The sequence below is a fragment of the Cibotium barometz genome, chromosome 19 (assembly GCF_041138505.1).
Source record: "Cibotium barometz isolate CiBa-2024 chromosome 19, ASM4113850v1, whole genome shotgun sequence".
NCBI classification, from domain to species: Eukaryota; Viridiplantae; Streptophyta; class Polypodiopsida; order Cyatheales; family Cibotiaceae; genus Cibotium; species Cibotium barometz.
Genome location: NC_141064.1, coordinates 3,693,150 through 3,714,916, shown reverse-complemented (window position 1 = coordinate 3,714,916; position 21,767 = coordinate 3,693,150). Strand labels below are relative to the sequence as shown.

General features: G+C 45.2%; 2 protein-coding genes across 3 annotated transcripts in view; one reads left to right on the top strand and one right to left on the bottom strand.

The window, feature by feature from the left end:
* The window catches only part of LYK3 (protein kinase family protein / peptidoglycan-binding LysM domain-containing protein), a 101,007-nt gene that overhangs the window by 77,915 nt on the left and 1,325 nt on the right, over positions 1-21,767 (top strand). For both annotated transcript variants that reach the window (XM_086813129.1, XM_086813130.1), the window contains 3 exons: positions 21,002-21,091; positions 21,350-21,455; positions 21,590-21,741. In XM_086813129.1, the coding sequence (XP_086669255.1) occupies positions 21,002-21,091; positions 21,350-21,455; positions 21,590-21,741 (348 nt within the window). The remainder of the gene's footprint in view (positions 1-21,001; positions 21,092-21,349; positions 21,456-21,589; positions 21,742-21,767) is intronic.
* LOC147628111 (uncharacterized) lies at positions 12,456-14,731 on the bottom strand. The gene is made up of 2 exons (XM_086813132.1): positions 14,432-14,731; positions 12,456-13,053 (listed from the first exon to the last, which is right to left on the bottom strand). The coding sequence occupies exons 1-2, from the start codon at positions 14,552-14,554 to the stop codon at positions 12,547-12,549; spliced, it is 630 nt and encodes a 209-aa protein (XP_086669258.1). The 5' UTR covers positions 14,555-14,731; the 3' UTR covers positions 12,456-12,546.

Below are 21,767 nucleotides of genomic sequence, written 5' to 3'. Positions count from 1 at the left end.
GATGATGTTTTACTCAAGTAGGAGTTAGAAGTGGCCTAAAGACGTTTAGTGCTTTTAGAATGCCCAATCATCTTTGGCAGGGTTTTTCCCTTTATCTAAGCTTGAGGCAGGTTCCCCTTCCTCTGCATTGGTTGCAAAGTTGGCTTGAGACTTCTTCTTAAAGAAGCAATCCTTCTCTAAGTGATTGATCCTGTTGGTCATGTTAGTCCATGCTTGCCCGGGCGTTTATGGTGTGAACTCTCTCTATCCCTGGGCACTTTTTACCCGGATTGGGCAGGGGTTTTTTCCTTGTGGGAGAACACTTTAGTGTGTGGGCACTTTGCCCTAGAGTACTTTAGTACTCATGCATTGTACTTTTATCATTATTCATCGAGTACATCTTTACAGCTCCCTCACGTTTCTCCTTGTGCTTGAACTTGTGTATGTGTGTGCAGGCTAGCTGCCCTCTTACCCAACATTGGCATTAGAGCTTGGTTAGGGTTAGAGTGAGGGTTAGGGTTACACATTGGAGCTAGGGTTTGCCCTTCTTGCTCAAGCTTGAGCCTATTGCACTGAATACTGCTACACCATTGCTGTGCGCCGCCTCCCCTTGAAGCTGTGACCTGCGATTGTACCTGTTTTACCCGAGCAGCTGCTGTGCTCCCCCCTCCCCCCCCCCCCCCTCTTTGAAGTTGCCGACCTGCGCTGTCAACTCCTTGCAGCTAGCGCCCTGCGCCCCTTTGTAGCCGCCTGCTTATACTTGACGAATCTGCGCCGACCTGCTGTCCTGCGTAGTTGCTGCCACGTGTCAGGATGTGATTAATGCAGCTGAATTATCCAACCTTTGCTTACGAAACTTTGTGAGGATCTTCATTAGAGCATTGCTAAGAAGAGTGTGTAGTCAATTTTGGCAATGAATAAGTATGTGAACTGAATTACCTTTCTGTGTAGAATTTCACCACTGCCCCCTGAAGAGAGATTTAATGGAGTTTTTTGTTGTTGCTGTTGAACCTTGTGTATAAGAGACTGGTCCTCTCCATGTGGGGAAGCTGTTCCTTTGCTCAAAGTCCAGTAGAAAAGCTTCAACCTTTGTATTTGAGCTGATAAAGTGGAAAAAAGACAGATTTTGGCTGAGTCAATTAAACGCTAATAAAAAAGGCTTAATTGAGGTGTGAGGCTCATCTAGGATGGAAAAGTTGACTTTGATACCAATTGTGAATCATGGCATTGCACATTGAGCTATTGTGGTGGATCTTAACATGAGTAGAGCTTGATTAGCAACATGATTAGAGACTCTTAATGTTGATTAAGAGTCAATGGAGCACTAATGACCCACGAGTTGGATTAAAGCAAAAACATTGGTAAAATGCATTTTTGTGGGATATAGTTCAGAAAGCAAGGGGTATAGACTCTACTATCCGGCTACAAAGCAGATTTTGGTGGGTAGAAATGTGGTTTTCGTGGAGAATTCATTTCAGCCAATGCTTTCATGCAAAAAACAGCAAGTTGTATACTCACAGGATCTCTTTGATATGCTACTTCCCTTGTACAATTTGGGACAGCCACGTGGAGCATTCAGGTGCTCAGCGGGATACTAAAATTCAGTCCCTAACAGCTGCAAATCGGCCCTCTTTGGCTGAGATTGAGTCCGATTTAGAGCCCACAGATCAGCCCATAGATGAGGCTATTGTGGAAGATGGGCTGAATGAGAAACGGACAGCCATTTGGGAGTCCAAACGGGTGCCTAGATGGCTGTTGGAGACATTACGTGACACAACAGGTGGGAGCTCCTTTGCCTAGCCGGACACGTGGAGGTTCTCATTATGCATTAGGCTATATGTGGATTATGTTTTCATTGCCAACACATGCAATGATGAGAAACTTGTTTCCTTTGAGAAAGCACACGATGATGATCGATGGTTGCATGCTATGCTGGATGAGTATGACTCAACTCTGAAAAAATGACACTTGGTATTTGGCTATGCTGGATGAGTATGACTCAACTCTGAAAAATGACACTTGGTATTTAGTTGATTTGTCTCATGGCAAGAAAGCCATTGGCACAAAATGAGTTTACAAGCTTAAGCGTAAAGCATGTGGTAGTGTTGATCATTACAAAGCCAGGCTTGTTTCAAAGGGTTATGCTTAGCAAAAGGGCATAGATTATGATGAGACATTTGTCCCCACTTCTCGTATGACCAACATTAGGTGTATTATTGCTATGGCAACACATTACGGATGGAATGTGTATCACGTGGACATTAAAACCGCCTTCTTGAGGAGGTTTGTTAGGCTCCCAGAACATGGTACGAGTAGATACATGCATACTTGGTTGTACATGGGTTTTGTAATAGTCCAACAGAGAATACCTTCTATGTCAGGACGACTAGAGAGGATTTGGTGGTCATTGTTCTACACGTTGATAAAATGCTATTCACAGGCCCCGATGTTGAGAAGATTTAAGCCTTAAGGTTGATTTACAGGCTTCTTTTGAGATGTCATAGTAATCTTCTATGTCAGGAAAACTAGAGAGGATTTGATGGTTATCGTTCTATACGTTGATGCAATGCTATTCACATCCCTTGATGTTGAGAAAATTTCAGCGCTTCTTTTGAGATGTCAGACTTGGGTCGGTTGTATTACTATTTGGGCATTTAGTTTTTAAAGTGTGATGGTGGGATTGTCATGATGCAGTCAAAGTATAAACAGAGATTGTTGAAAAGATTTAGTCTTGAGGATTGTAAGCCTGTGGCTACACGAGTTGAAACAGGTAAGAGACTTAGCACTTAGGATTTTGGAGAGCCTTTTGATCAGACATTATATCAACAATATGTTGGATGCTTGATTTATCTATGCAACACCAAGCCAGACATACAGTATGGGGTGTCTTAGTAGGCTATGGAGCGGATTTCCTCGTATTTATAGGGCACTCAGTGTCTTGGATTGTTTAATCCCATGGGAGACTGCATGCCTTTGGTGATGTTGATTGGGTAGGATGTTACGGCACTAGGGTGTCAACTAGCGGCTTTTTCTTTCGTCTTGGTGATTCATGTATATCATGGCTCAGTAAGAAACAGCCAACAATGGCCACTTCAAGCTGTGAGGCTGAGCGTAGAGCAGGTTTTACATTGACAATTGACTATGTATGGCTCAACGCCTATTGGCTGATTTGGTGCACTATCATTATGTCAGGGAGAGACTCTACAGGAGAGATCAGCTTGGTCTATATGTCGACACATGACGACCTGGGAGATTTGTTTATGTGGTCTCCTCCTGGTGAAAAGTTCCAAGCTTTCAATAAAGCTTTGGGCTTATTGCCTTTTGTGGATTGATTGGCCATATCCTTGTACATGTTTATATCATCACTCCAGGGGGTTTGTAGACATATACCATATGGGCAATGATGTGTGTCAAAACACACTCAATAGCGGGGGTACTTTTTTCCTCACTAGGAGGGTTTTTTCCCCAAACATGTGAACACCCTCTTATTTCATATTATTAGGTGTACTTATCACATTGTACTTGCACTACTCACTATCTAGTGCAATCTATATGGAGTTGTGTGTTGGCTCCACGACTGTGTATTGGCTTGCTTCTGTGTCTGTGGTGACGCTGTTGCAAACCCTCGCCCAACACTACCTTGGATGCCAAGCGATCATCAAATCTCCCTGGAGTAGCACATAGTGTACCTTCTTTTGAGAATTCGGAGGAAGTTGTGTTGGAATTCTGCCTGATTGCTTTTGGTGGTGGTGACGCTTTTCATGACCATGTGGTACATTACCTCTTGCTAGGTGTTGTTCTTGAGATTGTGCATTAACAGGGTCCACGACTCATTTGTGGGCAGGAGAGGACGATCGTAGAGCCCTAAAACAGTAGCGAGGAGCGGCGTCATTTAGTGCAGGGCATCATTGACCACTAGATACAAAGTCGAGCTTTCCAAGGGTAGACTTATCGTCCGCATTCGCCAGCCGAGGGAGAGTCGGGGAAAGACTTTTTACTTTTATTGCAACTTGCACCCCTCCTCACAATGTTCCTTGGTCCCTAGTACCCGATGGATCTCGCATGAGGCTATCCCCCGCAGGTTTGGCACCCTATTTAAGGACAAATTTGTGGCTAGCTCGGGCTACTCTTCTATCAGTCCCCCATACTAGCAAGGAGTGTCTTCGGAAGCCCCTGGTTTGGAATTCCCTCATCCGCCTCCCTTCCTTTTCCCAACTCAAGCATAGCAACTTAGTTTCAAGATCTTCCCCAAAGTCGTGATTTATCAAGAATGAAATCTAAATAACTCCATAAGCTTTATGCATGCTAGCTCACAACCCATCCTGGATTTGTCTAGAGATCACCGGTGCCCTTGGGATGAAGGTAAAATTCCATCAAACTTCAGCAAGTTACAGTTACATATGGTGTCCCATTCTACCAAAACGTGCTAAGGAGCCTTCTGCTAGAATTTTCTGCTATGGCTATGTATCAACATTAGGATCTGTAACATGCGTGCAAAAACAGCGGAAGACTTAAACGATGATCAACGCTAAGCAAAAGATGGATTAACGCTTATCAAGACAGCAAACACAGAGAAGACCATAGACCTTAACTATTGTATATTGCAACGAATTTTACAATGATGTTCACAGATCTGAGACAGATATGCTGGTGCATAACTGTGCATGAATAATAATGAGGTTACCGATTGCCCTTCATGTGCAAACGCATATGAGAATTGCTGTCTTCTCTGATCCAGATCACGGATTACGGTTTGGAAGATCTGCCTCAAGACAATACCTATGAATCAATGTTGAATGCTTGAATGAATGCATTACGATGACCTTTGACTAAGTGTGTGCAATGCATCATATGTTGCATGCACGGGAGTCTGGTTGTACTGATCCACATCCCTAAGCTTGATTAAGAACAAGATGCTGACTAAACATGATTAAGACAGAGGATAGAGAAGAAATAAAGAGATTGGTGTCAAGTTTTTTTGTTTATTATATGGTACAAAAGGTGATATTGTTGTCTGCACATGCTTGGGCCCTTTGGGGCTGACCTATGGTCCCTTACATAGCTTCTATTGATTACTAGAATGATGAATGAGTGAACTGTTGAATGAATAACTGAAATGAGGACTTATGCGTTTATATTGGTTGAGGTGCTTGTTGGCCAGCAGAATTGTTGTCGGACGGCTCTTGGACAAGGTACCATGCTAAAAAGCCATAATAAATGTTGCGATTATTCCCTGGCTGGTCCAAGCCTGCTGTCGCCTCCCCTATGTTTGGCTGACTGGTTGCCTAAATCCCCTGCTGGCAGGCGCCTGCTGTTGGGACTGCTGAGTGGGCACTTATGCTCCTCCTTAATGCTTGCTGTACTGATCCACATCCCTAAGCTTGATGAAGAGACAAGATGCTGATTAAACATGATTAAGACAGAGGAGAGAGAAGAAAGAGAGAGATTGGTTTCAGGTTTTGTAAGGCCCCCGTCCCGAAGGGCGGGGGAATCCTTTTGATAGGCGGTCAAGTCTCGTGTTATTTTCCGATCGACGACACCTCGATCTCGTAGAAATACGAGGTTACGAGCAAACGGACGGACCTAACTCTATCTCGCAGGGGAAACGTAGTCATCCTAAAGGAAATTCTAATCCCCAGCACGAGATGTGCGTGGAGATGGAACAAGACCCACACTTGGTTCAAGGAAGCCAACGCCTTTTTCCCCCGTATTCATGAGGCACGGCCGCTGGCTCGGTCCCCTAAAACAAGTCTTGTTCGTGACTCTACTATTCCCTAAGTATCGTAGGTTACGACTAGTAGAAAGCTACCCGACTGATCGGGTCCACCCATCCTTAGAATGGTACCGTCAGGGCATCCATTCTCCCACTTTCCACACACTCACCCGTTCAATTGTTTCCTAATTAAGTCCTACCACACTGTGAAACACTTAAAAACAAATTCCTTTGTTAATTAATTACACTTGATTCCTTAAAGAAAGTCTTTCTTAGCACAACATTGAAATCAACGAGCATACTTACAGTGAAAAATATTTACAAAGACCCTGAAACCGGGCCGATATTCCAATCCAAACTCATGTCCAAACCATAACCATAACCACAACTACATCGATAATCTAGAATTCGATCTTCCAGCCTCAACCAGCTGGGTAAACCTCACGGACCGTCTCCCCTCGTCGTCAGCCAGACGATGAGGGCCAAGCCGTCCTGTCACCCCCTCAGGTACTGACGCTTGTACCAAACCCTCTCGCTCTTCGGAGGGGACGTCTCCTCATGAGGTGGGGGTTAAGTCACCGCACTAGCCTGGACCCACAGAACTAGGCAGCATATATACATCACCCTGATGGTGAAAACCAATTCCCAGTGGCATAGGAGGGGATTGCCCTGGGCCGACTCCCGGCCTCGCTATATCCTCCGCCCGGCTACACAGGCAAGCACGGAGTTAGCTAAGGGGGGGGAGAAGCTGTACCTGCATGTTAGCAATAAACCAACAGTATATCCAATAAAAAGAGACATAGCCTTAATTCAATGAATTCACGCATTAACAAAAACCATCGTTTCGGAAAGACAATGATTCGAAAGCAAGATTACTTTCCTATAACTTTACTTAAGAGTAACCATAAGGTACTTTAGGCCATCTATACTAGGGTTTAACCTTGGTTCCTTTCTTATTATTTCGAGAATCTTTGCATTAAGCTTGATAAGAGAGAATTTTACTTAAAACTTGTTAAATGACCAACCTGGTTATCATTTTCATGCCTATCCACTTCAAGAGGGGCGAAGTCGATTGCAGGGACGCGATTTGCTTCATTCCCTCCTTGGGCAGCGCGCGGTTCTTCAATTCGGCGGCGTTTCGGCGCCATAGGAGCACTAGAGTTTTAAGAGGATAAAGAGAAAACGAGGTGAATATAAGAGGTTGGGAGCGTGGAGAGAAAAGAGAGAATTCTACTGGTTCAAACGGATTCGAAAACGGAGTCCGTTTGGGGTAGGAAAAGCTTGTTGGGCTTATGGGCAGGAACGACCTCTTAGCCTAAGTTTAAGTCGCCGCATATGGGGGGGGGGGGGGGGGGGGGGGGGGGGGGGGGGGGGGGGGGGGAATTGAGAGGGTGTCCTTAACCTGGAGAGCTCTTGAGAAGAGTGTACGTCTAGGGAGGCCTAGGGAAGAGCAAGGCAAGGGTTGAAGGAGAGGCACACTTAAAGTCTATTCACACGGGGGGGGGGGGGGGGGGGAGAAGAGTGTAGGACATGTCCTAGAGCTTGAGAGAGAGCTTGCGCGTAGGGGCTTGCTGGGGGCTTGTCTGCAGAAGGGGGCTGGGAGGGTCCTTTTATAGGTGCTGGAGGGTGGACGTCCGGGTACGGGGAGGTGACACCTGGGTGGTGTAGGTGTCCGGGAGAGGGTGTGGGCGTGAGACACCTGGGGGTGGAGGTGTCTCGAGGAGAGAGAAAGTGTGACACATGGGGGTGGAGGTGTCCCCAAGAGAGAGAGAGCGCGACACCTGTGGATAGAGGGTTCTGGGAGGAGGGGGTACGTGTAGGGGTGTGCTGGAGGGTGCGTCTAGGTCGTGTACACGCTTGGGTGTCCCGGGCGGATTGTCGGTTTTTTTTCACGGGCGGCGCCCGTGTGGGGCCCACGCCGGCCGCCCGCCGTCGTCCGGGGGGTCAAAAAATATTTTTTGACGGAAATGTCCGGCCTTGCCCCGTGACCATGGGGGCGTATTCCGTTCGTTGATTAGACGCCTGGATAGTTACTATTTTTGGTCGGAAGTTCGCAGATTAAAGGCTTAAAAGCTTAATTAAACCCATTCCGGGTACCCGTTTTTAGTTCAGAAAAAACTATTTTAAGCGTAAAATTACGCGTAGATTCCAAATTTGGATTCAGAATTACAAATTTCTAAGCAAAAATGGCTCATTTTCCAAAAATAGAAGTTTTTTGATCGTAAAAATGACAAACTAAGTTATATTTTTCAACTCTGAAGCAAGTACATTGTTATTTACAATGGGTATGTTACATCCTTCCCTACTAAAAGAACTCGAGATGTCCTCATCTCGGCACGAACTCTGGGTAATTCTTTTGGAGGGTTGACTCTTCCTCCCAAGTGGCATCCTCCTCAGGGTAATCTTTCCATTCCACTAAATGTTCCCTAAGGATTCTATTGCGAAGCACTCTTTCTCTAGAGTCGATGATTCTATTAGGTCTCATTTCAAGGACTCCCTGAGTTGGCATTACAATTTGTTCATCATCAAGAACATGATCAGGATGAGGCACATATGGCTTTAGTAAGCTTACATGGAATACATCATGGATCTTGAGGTGGGTTGGGAGGCGAAGTTTGTAGGCATGTTTCCCCAAACATTTGATGACTTCATAAGGCCCACAATACCTTGGACTCAGTTTCCTAAATTTTCCAAGAGATAGAGAACTTCTCTTTGGCCGCACTCGAAGAAAAACTTTGTCTCCTTGCTGAAAAATTCTGTCAGATCTTTTGGTATCAGCATAATGCTTCTGTCGATCCTGGGCGGCTTTAATATCCTTACGAATAGCTTTGGTTTGTTCTTCCATTTCTTCAAGCATTATCCTGGAGGCTTCAACCTTTAGTGTGGGGTCAGAGAAATTTAAGGGAGACAAACATTCCTGACCATAAAGAGCTTTGAATGGTGACATCCCTATGCTTTGGTGATAGGATGTATTGTAAGAGAATTCCACTAGAGGGAGATACTGAATCCACTTCTTTGGTTCACGCCCACAATATGCTCTCAGGATGTCTTCTATAACCTGATTAACTCTCTCAGTTTGACCATCTGTTTCTGGGTGGTAAGCTGTACTGAAACAAAGTTGTGTTCCAATAGCCTGGAATAATGATGTCCAGAACTTTGAAGTGAAGTCAGAGTCCCGGTCACTGACTATTCTTTTTGGCAATCCATGAAGCCTAAAGATTTCCTTGATGAAAAGGCGGGCAATATCAGAAGATTTAAATGTCTTCTTTACTGGGATAATATGAGTGACTTTGGTAAGCATATCCACAACTACTAATATAGAATCATACCCTCCTTGTGTTGTGGGAAGACTTGTGACAAAATCCATACTGATACATTCCCACTTCATCTGAGGAATGTCCAGAGGTTGGAGTTTCCCGGGCATTTTGATTCTTTCAGCTTTAATCCTTTGACATGAAAGGCATTGTCTGATGTATTGAAGGATATCTCTCTTCATTCCAGGCCAAAAATAACTTCTCCTTAAGGCATTCAAGGTTTTTGCATAACCTGGATGTCCTGCTACTGGGCTATCATGAGCTTCATACAAGATCATCTTCTTTAGTGCAAGATCTTTGGGGATACATAACCTATGCATGAAGTAGAGGCATTCATCATCGAGGGTGTATCCCTTGATCAATATATTTTCCTTTTCTGTGGGTGCCTCCTTGTGAACCAGACTTACTAGCTTTTGGTAATCAGGGTCATGAAGTGAAACCTGCTTTACCTTCTCTAGGATGGGGTTATTTGGCATAGAGATTGCACTTAGGAAGGATTTGCGACTGAGGGCATCTGCTACAACATTATCCTTTCCAGGACGAAATTTGATATCAAAATCAAACTCTTGCAGAATCTCAATCCACCTCCTTTGCCTCATGTTGAGATTGGGCTGGGTGAAGATCCACTTTAAGCTCTGGTGGTCAGTTACAAGCAGGAACTTACGGCCTAGGAGATAGTGTCTCCATAACTTGAAACAATGAACAACTGCAAGGAGTTCCAAATCATGGGTGGCATAATTGACTTCATAGGATTTAAGCTTACGAGAAGTGTAAGCCACAGGCCTTCCTTCTTGAATTAAGACACCACCAAGTGCAAGGCCACTAGCATCAGTGACAACCTCAAACTCTTTGGTGAAGTCAGGGAGCTTCAGAACTGGTGCTGAGGTGAGGATAGCTTTAAGTTGGCTAAAACTGATTTGGTGGATTGGTAGCCATACTATCTTACATTCCTTCTTGAGGAGATCAGTTAAGGGTGCGGCTATCTTGGCATAATCCTTGATGAATATCCTATACCATCCTGTGATGCCTAGAAACCCACGGATTTCTTTGACTGTCCTAGGGGGTGGCCATTCCAATATATCCTTGACTTTGGCAGGGTCTACTGAGATGCCCTTTGAGGAGACAATGAACCCTAGATATTCAATTTGGGAAGTGAAGAAGGTACATTTGCTTTTCTTGGCATAGAGCTTATGTTCGCGCAGTATTTGCAATACTTTGCGTACATGCTCCACATGTTCCTCTTTTGACTGAGAATAGACCAAGATGTCATCGAAGAAGACAAGGACAAATTCATCCAAGTAGGGTCGGAAGATATCCTGCATCAGGCGGTTGAAGGTGGCGGGAGCATTGGTTAATCCGAATGGCATGACTGTAAATTCATAGTGGCCATAGCGGGTATTGAAAGCGGTTTTAGAGATATCTGATTCCTTGATCCTAATTTGATAGTAGCCAGACCTTAAATCCATCTTGGAGAAAACTTTGGATCCATAAAGTCTGTCAAGAAGTTCGTCGATGCGAGGAATGGGGTATTTGTTTTTGACAGTGACCTTGTTTAGGCCTCGGTAGTCAATACAAAGCCGAAGCGAGCCATCCTTCTTTCTCTGGAAAAGAACAGGCGCTCCCCATGGGGAATTACTAGGGCGAATGAATCCTTGCTCAATAAGCTGTCCTTGAGCTCTATGGCTTCGGGAAGAGACATTTTGTAAGGTCTCCTTGAAACTGATTCAGCACCAGGGATTAACTCAATCCCATGATCTACTTCTCGAGATGGGGGTAGTTTTGTAAGTTCCTCTGGAAAGATATCTGAAAACTCCTGGAGCCAAGAGGGTTCTAAATCTGGGTTGCTTTCTTCTACCTTGTTGAGTTTGACAAGGAAGATCTGTTGGCCCTTGCGCACTCCCTTAAGAAGACGATTAGCTTTGACCAAATGAAATTTGGGTTTACCTGTTTTTCCCTGGGCTGATACTACCTGTCCTTGACTATTCTTAAAGGTGATGCTTCCTTCAGCACAGTGAATGTCAGCATTGTTTGCAATTAACCAATCCATACCAAGGATTCCATCATAAATCCCTAATGGTAAGCTTCTAAAATACCCATGGGTTGATTCACCATCCAATTCAAATTCAAGATCTCCCACACAATGTCGGGATACTTCTTCTTTTCCACTAGCTAACTCAACAATCATTGCTTGGGCTGGTTTTTGATCTAACTGTAGCTTACGCAAGCATTTTGGAGAAAGAAACGAATGCGTACTACCACAATCAACCAAAAGCTGGAAAGATCTACCTTGATAAGTGGCCGGAGCTTGGATAACAGAAAACTGCTGATTAGGTCCTTGATGTTCTATAGCTGCATGAATGGTGGCTTGCTCTTCTTCTTCCATCTCTAAAGTCGGTTCACCAATCATAGAGCAGACACGGGCAGTCACTCCACGACCTCTACCACGTCCACCACCACCTCGTCCAGCCTGGCGGTTATTAGGAGTCCCACGACCTTGAACTCCCCGGCCGCCTTGTGGAGCAGGAATGACATTAGGATTGAGAGAGGATCTTGCAAGTTTGGGGCATTCATTCCGGAAGTGGCCAACTTCATTGCAATAAAAGCACCTTTGGTCCCCATAGGATTCTGAAGTGGAATTAGCATAACTGCGGGGGACAAAATTATTGGGGTACTGACCAATAGTGTTGTGGCGGAAATTCGATTGGTAATTCCTCTGAAGGCGCCCCCTTGGGTTAGACTCAGGATAGACTCTCTTCTTTGCTTGACCACTCTTTACTTCTTTAGCCAGAGGTTTGGCTCGAGTAAGAGCATCTTGTAAGGTAGTTGGCCTCATTGCTTCAAGGCGAGAATCCAAAGGTTCATTCAGCCCTTGGCAAAATCGGGCCACTTGTTGAGTGATCGACATAGGTGGAGCATATTTGCCAAGTGTGACAAATTTTGAGTAGTATTCCTCCAAGGTTAAGCTAAGCTGCTTGAGGCTGAAGAACTCGTTCATCTTAATAGATTCATGAGATGGGGGAAGATAACGGCCCTTCACAGCTTGCTTAATGTCACTCCAGGTTTGGGTATCTTCAGTGACGCCCTTATCTCGGCACCATTGCTTCCACCAAAGTTTGGCGTCCCCGGTAAGACGGAATCTAGCAAGCATGGATTGATTCCCAATTCCTGTACCAGCAGCCGAAAAGTAATCGTCCATGGCTTCTATCCAAACTTCTGCATCCCTTTCAATCTTTGAACCTGCCCCATTAAATGAGGGAGGTTGCATTTGTTTGAGGAGAAGCTTCTTCTCCTGTGTATCTGTATATAATGCATTGGGAGCAAGAAGTTGACGATCCTGGTTATCAATATGAAGCTAAATTTAGAATCATGTCACTTAGGCGGTTTAATACACATAAGACAATGAGTGTGAAAAATCAAAACCTTTTATTCCAAGCTTTAATATTTACAAGTAAACCAAGCCATTTACAAGTAAACCAAGCCATTTACAAGGATTGGACTAAATCCAATCTTATTTATTTACATGGTAGTCCTCTAGGAAACCTAATAAAGATCTGCGGTGGTAGCATTGAAAAAGTAGGGGGGTTCTCCCATGGTTTCAAGAACTCGATAAGTCTCTGGTAGGGGAGGTAAACCTCGTCTAGAAAGACGGGTAACGGCTACTCTATCAGGGGGTACAACTTGAGTCACCTTATCATAAACCCAACGATTCTGCAGCATGCGATTCCCATCGATAGTGACATAGGTGTTACGAGGAGTGCCAATAAACCAGAACAGGCGAACCATCCGCAACATCTCGGCATATCGGATCCGCCTCAAGTCGTTGGTGAGATTGCCGACGTGCTCAGCTCGAATGATGAAGTAGGTAGATCGACGATGCCAATACTCAGTTCTGTTCCATCCCCTTTCGATGCGAGTGTAAAGAGGAAGGGTTAGCTTGTCTACAATGTGCATCATAGTGTCACGGAACTCGAATTCGGAAGAGCGACAAGCAGTCATGAACATGCATTGGAATACCAGGAAGCGAGAATAGGGATCCATCTCGTCCTCCTGCATCCAGCAGTAACTAGATTAGTTTAACAAGAATTCCTAGAGCAACAAGAGAATACAATATAAAATCTCCCAAGTCTAAACGCGCTCTGATACCACGTGTAAGGCCCCCGTCCCGAAGGGCGGGGGAATCCTTTTGATAGGCGGTCAAGTCTCGTGTTATTTTCCGATCGACGACACCTCGATCTCGTAGAAATACGAGGTTACGAGCAAACGGACGGACCTAACTCTATCTCGCAGGGGAAACGTAGTCATCCTAAAGGAAATTCTAATCCCCAGCACGAGATGTGCGTGGAGATGGAACAAGACCCACACTTGGTTCAAGGAAGCCAACGCCTTTTTCCCCCGTATTCATGAGGCACGGCCGCTGGCTCGGTCCCCTAAAACAAGTCTTGTTCGTGACTCTACTATTCCCTAAGTATCGTAGGTTACGACTAGTAGAAAGCTACCCGACTGATCGGGTCCACCCATCCTTAGAATGGTACCGTCAGGGCATCCATTCTCCCACTTTCCACACACTCACCCGTTCAATTGTTTCCTAATTAAGTCCTACCACACTGTGAAACACTTAAAAACAAATTCCTTTGTTAATTAATTACACTTGATTCCTTAAAGAAAGTCTTTCTTAGCACAACATTGAAATCAACGAGCATACTTACAGTGAAAAATATTTACAAAGACCCTGAAACCGGGCCGATATTCCAATCCAAACTCATGTCCAAACCATAACCATAACCACAACTACATCGATAATCTAGAATTCGATCTTCCAGCCTCAACCAGCTGGGTAAACCTCACGGACCGTCTCCCCTCGTCGTCAGCCAGACGATGAGGGCCAAGCCGTCCTGTCACCCCCTCAGGTACTGACGCTTGTACCAAACCCTCTCGCTCTTCGGAGGGGACGTCTCCTCATGAGGTGGGGGTTAAGTCACCGCACTAGCCTGGACCCACAGAACTAGGCAGCATATATACATCACCCTGATGGTGAAAACCAATTCCCAGTGGCATAGGAGGGGATTGCCCTGGGCCGACTCCCGGCCTCGCTATATCCTCCGCCCGGCTACACAGGCAAGCACGGAGTTAGCTAAGGGGGGGGAGAAGCTGTACCTGCATGTTAGCAATAAACCAACAGTATATCCAATAAAAAGAGACATAGCCTTAATTCAATGAATTCACGCATTAACAAAAACCATCGTTTCGGAAAGACAATGATTCGAAAGCAAGATTACTTTCCTATAACTTTACTTAAGAGTAACCATAAGGTACTTTAGGCCATCTATACTAGGGTTTAACCTTGGTTCCTTTCTTATTATTTCGAGAATCTTTGCATTAAGCTTGATAAGAGAGAATTTTACTTAAAACTTGTTAAATGACCAACCTGGTTATCATTTTCATGCCTATCCACTTCAAGAGGGGCGAAGTCGATTGCAGGGACGCGATTTGCTTCATTCCCTCCTTGGGCAGCGCGCGGTTCTTCAATTCGGCGGCGTTTCGGCGCCATAGGAGCACTAGAGTTTTAAGAGGATAAAGAGAAAACGAGGTGAATATAAGAGGTTGGGAGCGTGGAGAGAAAAGAGAGAATTCTACTGGTTCAAACGGATTCGAAAACGGAGTCCGTTTGGGGTAGGAAAAGCTTGTTGGGCTTATGGGCAGGAACGACCTCTTAGCCTAAGTTTAAGTCGCCGCATATGGGGGGGGGGGGGGGGGGGGGGGGGGGGGGGGGAATTGAGAGGGTGTCCTTAACCTGGAGAGCTCTTGAGAAGAGTGTACGTCTAGGGAGGCCTAGGGAAGAGCAAGGCAAGGGTTGAAGGAGAGGCACACTTAAAGTCTATTCACACGGGGGGGGGGGGGGGGGGGGGGGGGGGGGGGAGAAGAGTGTAGGACATGTCCTAGAGCTTGAGAGAGAGCTTGCGCGTAGGGGCTTGCTGGGGGCTTGTCTGCAGAAGGGGGCTGGGAGGGTCCTTTTATAGGTGCTGGAGGGTGGACGTCCGGGTACGGGGAGGTGACACCTGGGTGGTGTAGGTGTCCGGGAGAGGGTGTGGGCGTGAGACACCTGGGGGTGGAGGTGTCTCGAGGAGAGAGAAAGTGTGACACATGGGGGTGGAGGTGTCCCCAAGAGAGAGAGAGCGCGACACCTGTGGATAGAGGGTTCTGGGAGGAGGGGGTACGTGTAGGGGTGTGCTGGAGGGTGCGTCTAGGTCGTGTACACGCTTGGGTGTCCCGGGCGGATTGTCGGTTTTTTTTCACGGGCGGCGCCCGTGTGGGGCCCACGCCGGCCGCCCGCCGTCGTCCGGGGGGTCAAAAAATATTTTTTGACGGAAATGTCCGGCCTTGCCCCGTGACCATGGGGGCGTATTCCGTTCGTTGATTAGACGCCTGGATAGTTACTATTTTTGGTCGGAAGTTCGCAGATTAAAGGCTTAAAAGCTTAATTAAACCCATTCCGGGTACCCGTTTTTAGTTCAGAAAAAACTATTTTAAGCGTAAAATTACGCGTAGATTCCAAATTTGGATTCAGAATTACAAATTTCTAAGCAAAAATGGCTCATTTTCCAAAAATAGAAGTTTTTTGATCGTAAAAATGACAAACTAAGTTATATTTTTCAACTCTGAAGCAAGTACATTGTTATTTACAATGGGTATGTTACAGGTTTTTCTTTGTATTATATGGTGGAAAAAGGTGACATGGTTGTTTGTACATGCTTTGACCCTTAGTCAACTCCAAAGGGGTTGACCTCTAGCCCCTTATATAGCTTCTACTGATTACTAGAATGATGAATGTGTTAACTCTTGAAGAAATGAGGACTTATGCTTTTATATTGGTTGAAGATGCTAGTCGGCTGGCTCTTGGACAAGGTACCATGCTGAAAAGCCATAATAAATGTTGCGATTATTCCCTGGCTGGTCCAAGCCTACTGTCGCCTCCCTTATGCTTGGCCAACTAGCTGCCTAAGTCCCCTGCTGGCAGGCGCCTTCTGTTGGGGCTGTTGAGTGAGCACTTATGCTCTTTCTTAATGCTTGTGATGATGATGATGATGGTGCTAATATTGATGTTGATGATACTTCTAATGAAGATGATGCTGATGATGACCTATATGCTATCCTAACTGTTGTCCTATCTAATGATTAATCGGGGATTGAGATTGTTTATGTTGGAGATTAGCAATGGCATGGGCGTGCATGTGACATTTCCTCCTGCTAAACTTGATGACAGGGTGGACAATGTCATCCTTCCTCCTTGGACTTATTGACTTTGACTTTGACTTCATACTTTAATTGACTTTGACTTTGACTTTGACTTTGACTTTGACTTTGACTTTGACTGATATTTTTGTGTGAACACTTTCACTCCTTATCTCCACTTCCAAGTCTTGGTGAAAAACTGAGCATCTGCTTCACTTTTGTCCCCATGCCTTCTTTTCCCTTGCCCTTAACACAACGGTGGGTCACTTGTCGGAACCGATCATGCCTGTTGCCAGGCCTTTGGAACTGATCTGAGAGCTTAATGATGTAGTGGTTCTGCGTACATACCCTCAGGGAATGCTTCCTCTAGCTTCGCCTGTTGTTGCAGACCACTCCATATGTTACCCTGTTGCATTCTTCTGTTGGAACTGTGCACCTTCCTTGGGACTATGCTTAGTGGGCTGAGCCTGAATGCTTTGATACCAATGTTGCATGTGTGGAAGCCTTTTTGTACTGATCCACATCCCTAAGCCTTGGGGCTACTGAGTGGACACTTATGCTCCTCCTTAGTGCTTGTGATGATGATGATGATGCTGATGCTGATGTTGTCCTAACTGTTGTCCTATTTGATGATTAATCAGGGATTAGGATTGTTCATGCTGGAGATTAGCCATGGCATGGACGTGCACTATGACATTCCCTCCTGCTAACGGGGTGGACACTATGTCATCCTTCCTCCCAAGACTCTACTGACTTTGACTCTGACCTGCTACTTTTACCGACTTTGACTTTGACTCATTTTTTTTCTAAATACCTTCACTCCTGATCTCCACCTCCAAGTCTTGCTGAAGAACTGAACATCTATTCCATTGTTGTCCTCATGTCTTCTTTTCCTTGACCCTTAACACAGCGGTGGGTCACGTGCCGGAACCGATCATGCCTGCAGGTTTGGAATTGATTTGAGAGCTTAATGATGTACTGGTTCTGCGTACATACCCTTAGGGAATGCTTCCTCTAGCTTCGCCTATTGTAGACCACTCCATCTGCTACCTTGTTGCATATTTCTATTGGAACTGTGCGCCTTCCTTGGGACTATGCTTAGTGGGCTAAGCCTGAATGCTCTGATACCAATGTTGCATGCGTGGAAGCTTGATCCACATCCCTAAGCCTTGGGGCTGCTGAGTGGGCACTTATGCTCCTCCTTAATGCTTGTGATGATGATGATGGTGCTGATACTAATGTTGATGATGCTTTTGATGAAGATGATGCTAATACCTATGTGTTGCCTTATCTGATGATTAAAAGAATGCAATTCTGTGTTGTGCTACATTGCAATTGCTCATCAGCATGGACGTCCTCGTGAGTTGTGCTGATGAAAGCGATGTGCTGTCTGTGATGCACTTCTTTAGATTGTTGCTGAAGTACTCACTCTAAACGAGAGAGAGAGAGAGAGAGAGAGAGAGAGAGAGAGAGAGAGAGAGAGAGGCATGGACTAGGTATGGGTGTAGGTCACCATCCTAAGGCAATAGCCAAGAAGGCCATGAAAGCTTGGGCATAAGCTCCAATAAGACAAGATGTCTATATCAAATGATAACATGATAGAAGGTACAATAGCCTAGACCGAGGTCAATTATATAGTGCCTGGCCATTTCGCACTAGCTAATCAATATGCCCATGTCTCAAATCTACGCTCAAGAGACCCAAGGTCTATGTGCCTAGGCCCATACCCATACATGTGCATGTGCATATATGGTGTTCCGTGCCCATAGAGTGGCCTCTCCATGGTGGCAAAAGTATGTCTTGGTTTTACAACTAATAGGCCACAGGCGTGGATCCTTAAGGGGATGTGGGGCCGCTTGCCTCTTGGATCGTGCTCTCATTAGTGATGCCACGGGTGTGTGGGGCCAAGGATCCCATGAGCAGGTGGGGTGTAGTCTCTAACCTAAGAGAGAAAGAGAGATGTTTGTGAAGGATCTTGCATCTCGGGCTGCTGCCTCAATAGTTTGTCTTTGTAGTGCCTATGCTCTAGTTGGTCTAGTCCCAAGCATCTTTGTGATCTCTATAATGTATGACCCGTGACAAGGGCCCGAACCCCTTCATGAAGAAACAATGGTGTCATCTGCAAATCTCATCCTTGGACTCAATCTCCCCATTACTACGTAGCCTACCTATCCATTTGTCTTGGGATGCCCTCTGCTGCTCTCCCCTTCTCAATCTGAAGGCAGTGTGACGACACTCTCAGCTTACCACTGGCGATGTTCACGGTGTGGGACGTGTGTTTGTGGAGATAAGTGGGCCCCTCAATGAATTTATCCAGAGTGACCATCAAGAAAAGCTCTTTGTAGCTTTGAGGAAAGCTTGGCTGGGGATATCCATGTCCGGTCTGTGTGAAGTTGAGTTGGATCCGAACAGATGACGTGGTTGATCTCTTGCCACGAGAGATCAAGAAAAGGGCAGTTTAGGTTGTATTCAAAGGGGAGGACGCAGTCCATCTTAAAGCCATATGACCTTAAACCAACTAGTGGTGCTTGCATGCCAACAGCTACTATGACCCTCTTGTGCCAACTCTTCAGAGGACTCCAAGGCCAATCATGGGAGGCGATCTCTATGTAGTGTGTAGACATGTTGTGTGTATGTGTGACAGCCTAGAACATGGTGTTTATGATGACGAGATGGCTGATCCAAACTCGGCCATTACTATGGTATGTGGCACTGATGGTTTACTCTTGATCATCCATGAGATCATCATACCTTACAGTCTCCCCACTCTCCTCTAGTCCTCCCTCTCAAGTCTGATCCCTAGAAAGACGCCCCATACATCATCGCCAGAAGGACTAAGTATCACCAAATAGCCAGCATTTGGTGCTAGGTTCATGGAAGTGGGCCTGGAAGACAGTCTCTTCAAACGAGTAAGAGCGGCATATCCCTCGTGCCTGGGCAGCCAGATGCATAGTAAAGAACGGGTGAGTAAAAGTAAAAGTAGGAGAGAAGGGGACATCTTGCCTGCACAATAGTTTGCTCTTGTGCTCATGAGCATTAAAAGCAGGTGGTTGGATTTACAGCCCACATTATATCTTTTCGGATGCAAAGCACCGACCACATCCTGTTCCCTTGGTAAGATCTATTCATAGTTGTCTCCGTACGATGCACGACGGCATATCGTACAGACTCCTACGGATTTTTTCGGGAAAAAAAATTCCCTGGAATTTTTTTTGGGGGGAATGGTCTTGTTTTTGCTTGTCTATGGCTGTTTGAGCTTCCTTTGTACTATGATGCTTCCCTCCTTTTTATGTACTCCATATCTCGAAATTGGAAATATCTAAGCTTATAAGTAATTTTTTAAAACACCGTATTTTATCGTACGATAAGAAAAAAAATTACATCATACCATATTTTCCCGTATGGTATCGTATCGTACAATGATATATGGTATTGTACCTGACAACTATGGATCTATTATGCGAGCCTGGGATTGCTTGAAGGGCTTCTTGGTTCATATTCCTCTGCAATCAAATGAAGAGGCTAACTGGAAGCCCATTGTGTGGAAAGACTTGATTTTGGATGAATATGGTAGATCTCTTCGGGCAGCCACTCCACTCATATCCAATGGGCTGCCTGGGCGACTCTTCTCCCTTCAGTGTTGGATTGGAAGAGGCTCATGAGCCTTACGGAGGATGAGAGAATGCTTCACACACAGCACTTGAGAGGCATTAGTCAGAGGTTTATGCAGATGAATGTAGCCATACCCAACCACTAGATCGCAGGGAACTTCGTGGATGGGCCTTATCACTTATGGTGTGGGGGTTTTGAGGGATAGGAATACCTCTTCAAGGCATGTGCCTTCCTACTTCGGGTGAGGACGAGGAGAGATGCCTACCTTTGTTTTGGTGCTGTTGCTTGGTTAACACAATCGGGCCCACAACTCCGGTTTGAAGAGAATGATAGAGATATGGTCATGAGGATTACCCAGGGAGTGGGTTGTTTTGGTGCTATTGCTTGGTTGACACAGTCCGGCCTGCAACTCAAGTTTGAAGCGAATGACAAAGATATGGTCATGAGGATTACCCAGGGAGTGGGTCAGCGGTGCCGTCTTCAAGACATGCCAAAGCTAGGCTACATATCACCAACACTGAGATTGGACACTGCATGGGAGATCATTGCTAGCATCACAACCTGGCACATTTGGAAGGCTAGATGCACTGGAGCCATGGATGGCACTTTGGTTTATGATACACAGTGCATTTGTAGGATGTGGTGCTGCCTCTCATATGGGACCTTGCTGGCAGCACATGGCACCGGACTGGTTGAGATTTCCCCCCTTGCTTGATGTGAAATCTCCCGTCTTGTAAATTTTTCTCATACTTAATAGAAGTCTCTTTTCCAAGGGGGGTGGGGGAAGTAGGAGAGAGTATTAATAACGTCTACAAAGGACCCTAAGGGTCTTTGACACCTTAAGTGATACATTGCTAACATGGATATATTGAGCCATGGAAAAAGTAACTGTGAGAAAAGGAAAATGACCATCACTAGTGTATACAGATGTGATATCAGCATGTGACCGTGTATGAGAGAGAGAGAGAGATACACCTTAAGTGATACATTGCTAACATGGATATATTGAGCCATGGAAAAAGTAACTGTGAGAAAAGGAAAATGACCATCACTAGTGTATACAGATGTGATATCAGCATGTGACCGTGTATGAGAGAGAGAGAGAGAGAGAGAGAGAGAGAGAGAGAGAGTCTTAAGCTGTGTGGTGTATCAGGAAGTTGCCATCAAAAGGATGAAGGCAACAATAACGAAAGAGTTTCTTGCTGAAATGAAGGTTTTATGCAAGTTTCATCACACCAATCTGGTAAGTGTTGTGTCATTGATTTAAGAAGGGTCTAACATGCACAATAAACGTTTAGCTTAATTGGGTTCGCATTTTTTGCTGGAGTTTTTATGTGCGTTAATGAAATTAATTTGAGAATGGTGTGCTTGATCAGGCTTCATTTGAACATGATATTCTTTGTGTGTTCTGGGATTTCGATTATCTATGTATGGCTGCTATGCATGCACTTGCATCTGGTTTGTACGGTTGTGTTGCTAATTCTTCTGTAAAACAATGCAGAATGAGTTGCTTGGCTATGCATCTTATGAAGACGAATTATTTCTCATTTATGAGTATGCTGAACATCGAGCTGTGGCTGACCGCTTGCATGAACCCATATCCAGAGGTATGTCCATGTTGCAATGGCTCAGCAATTGTGTATTGAGGCTTCAAACCACCGACTTCATTGTGCTCAGTGTGTGCTCTTTTTAAATCAATGATTTAATTTGATGGCTAAACTTCTTAATAAATTCTGCACAGGATTCACACCTTTGACATGGAATGCCAGAGTTCAGATAGCATTGGACACGGCCAGAGGGCTAGAGTATATCCACGAGCATACAAAGGAACATTATGTCCATCGTGACGTCAAAACAAGCAATATCCTGCTTGATGGTGATTTTCGTGCCAAGGTAAAGATGAACGCCTTGACTGTGCG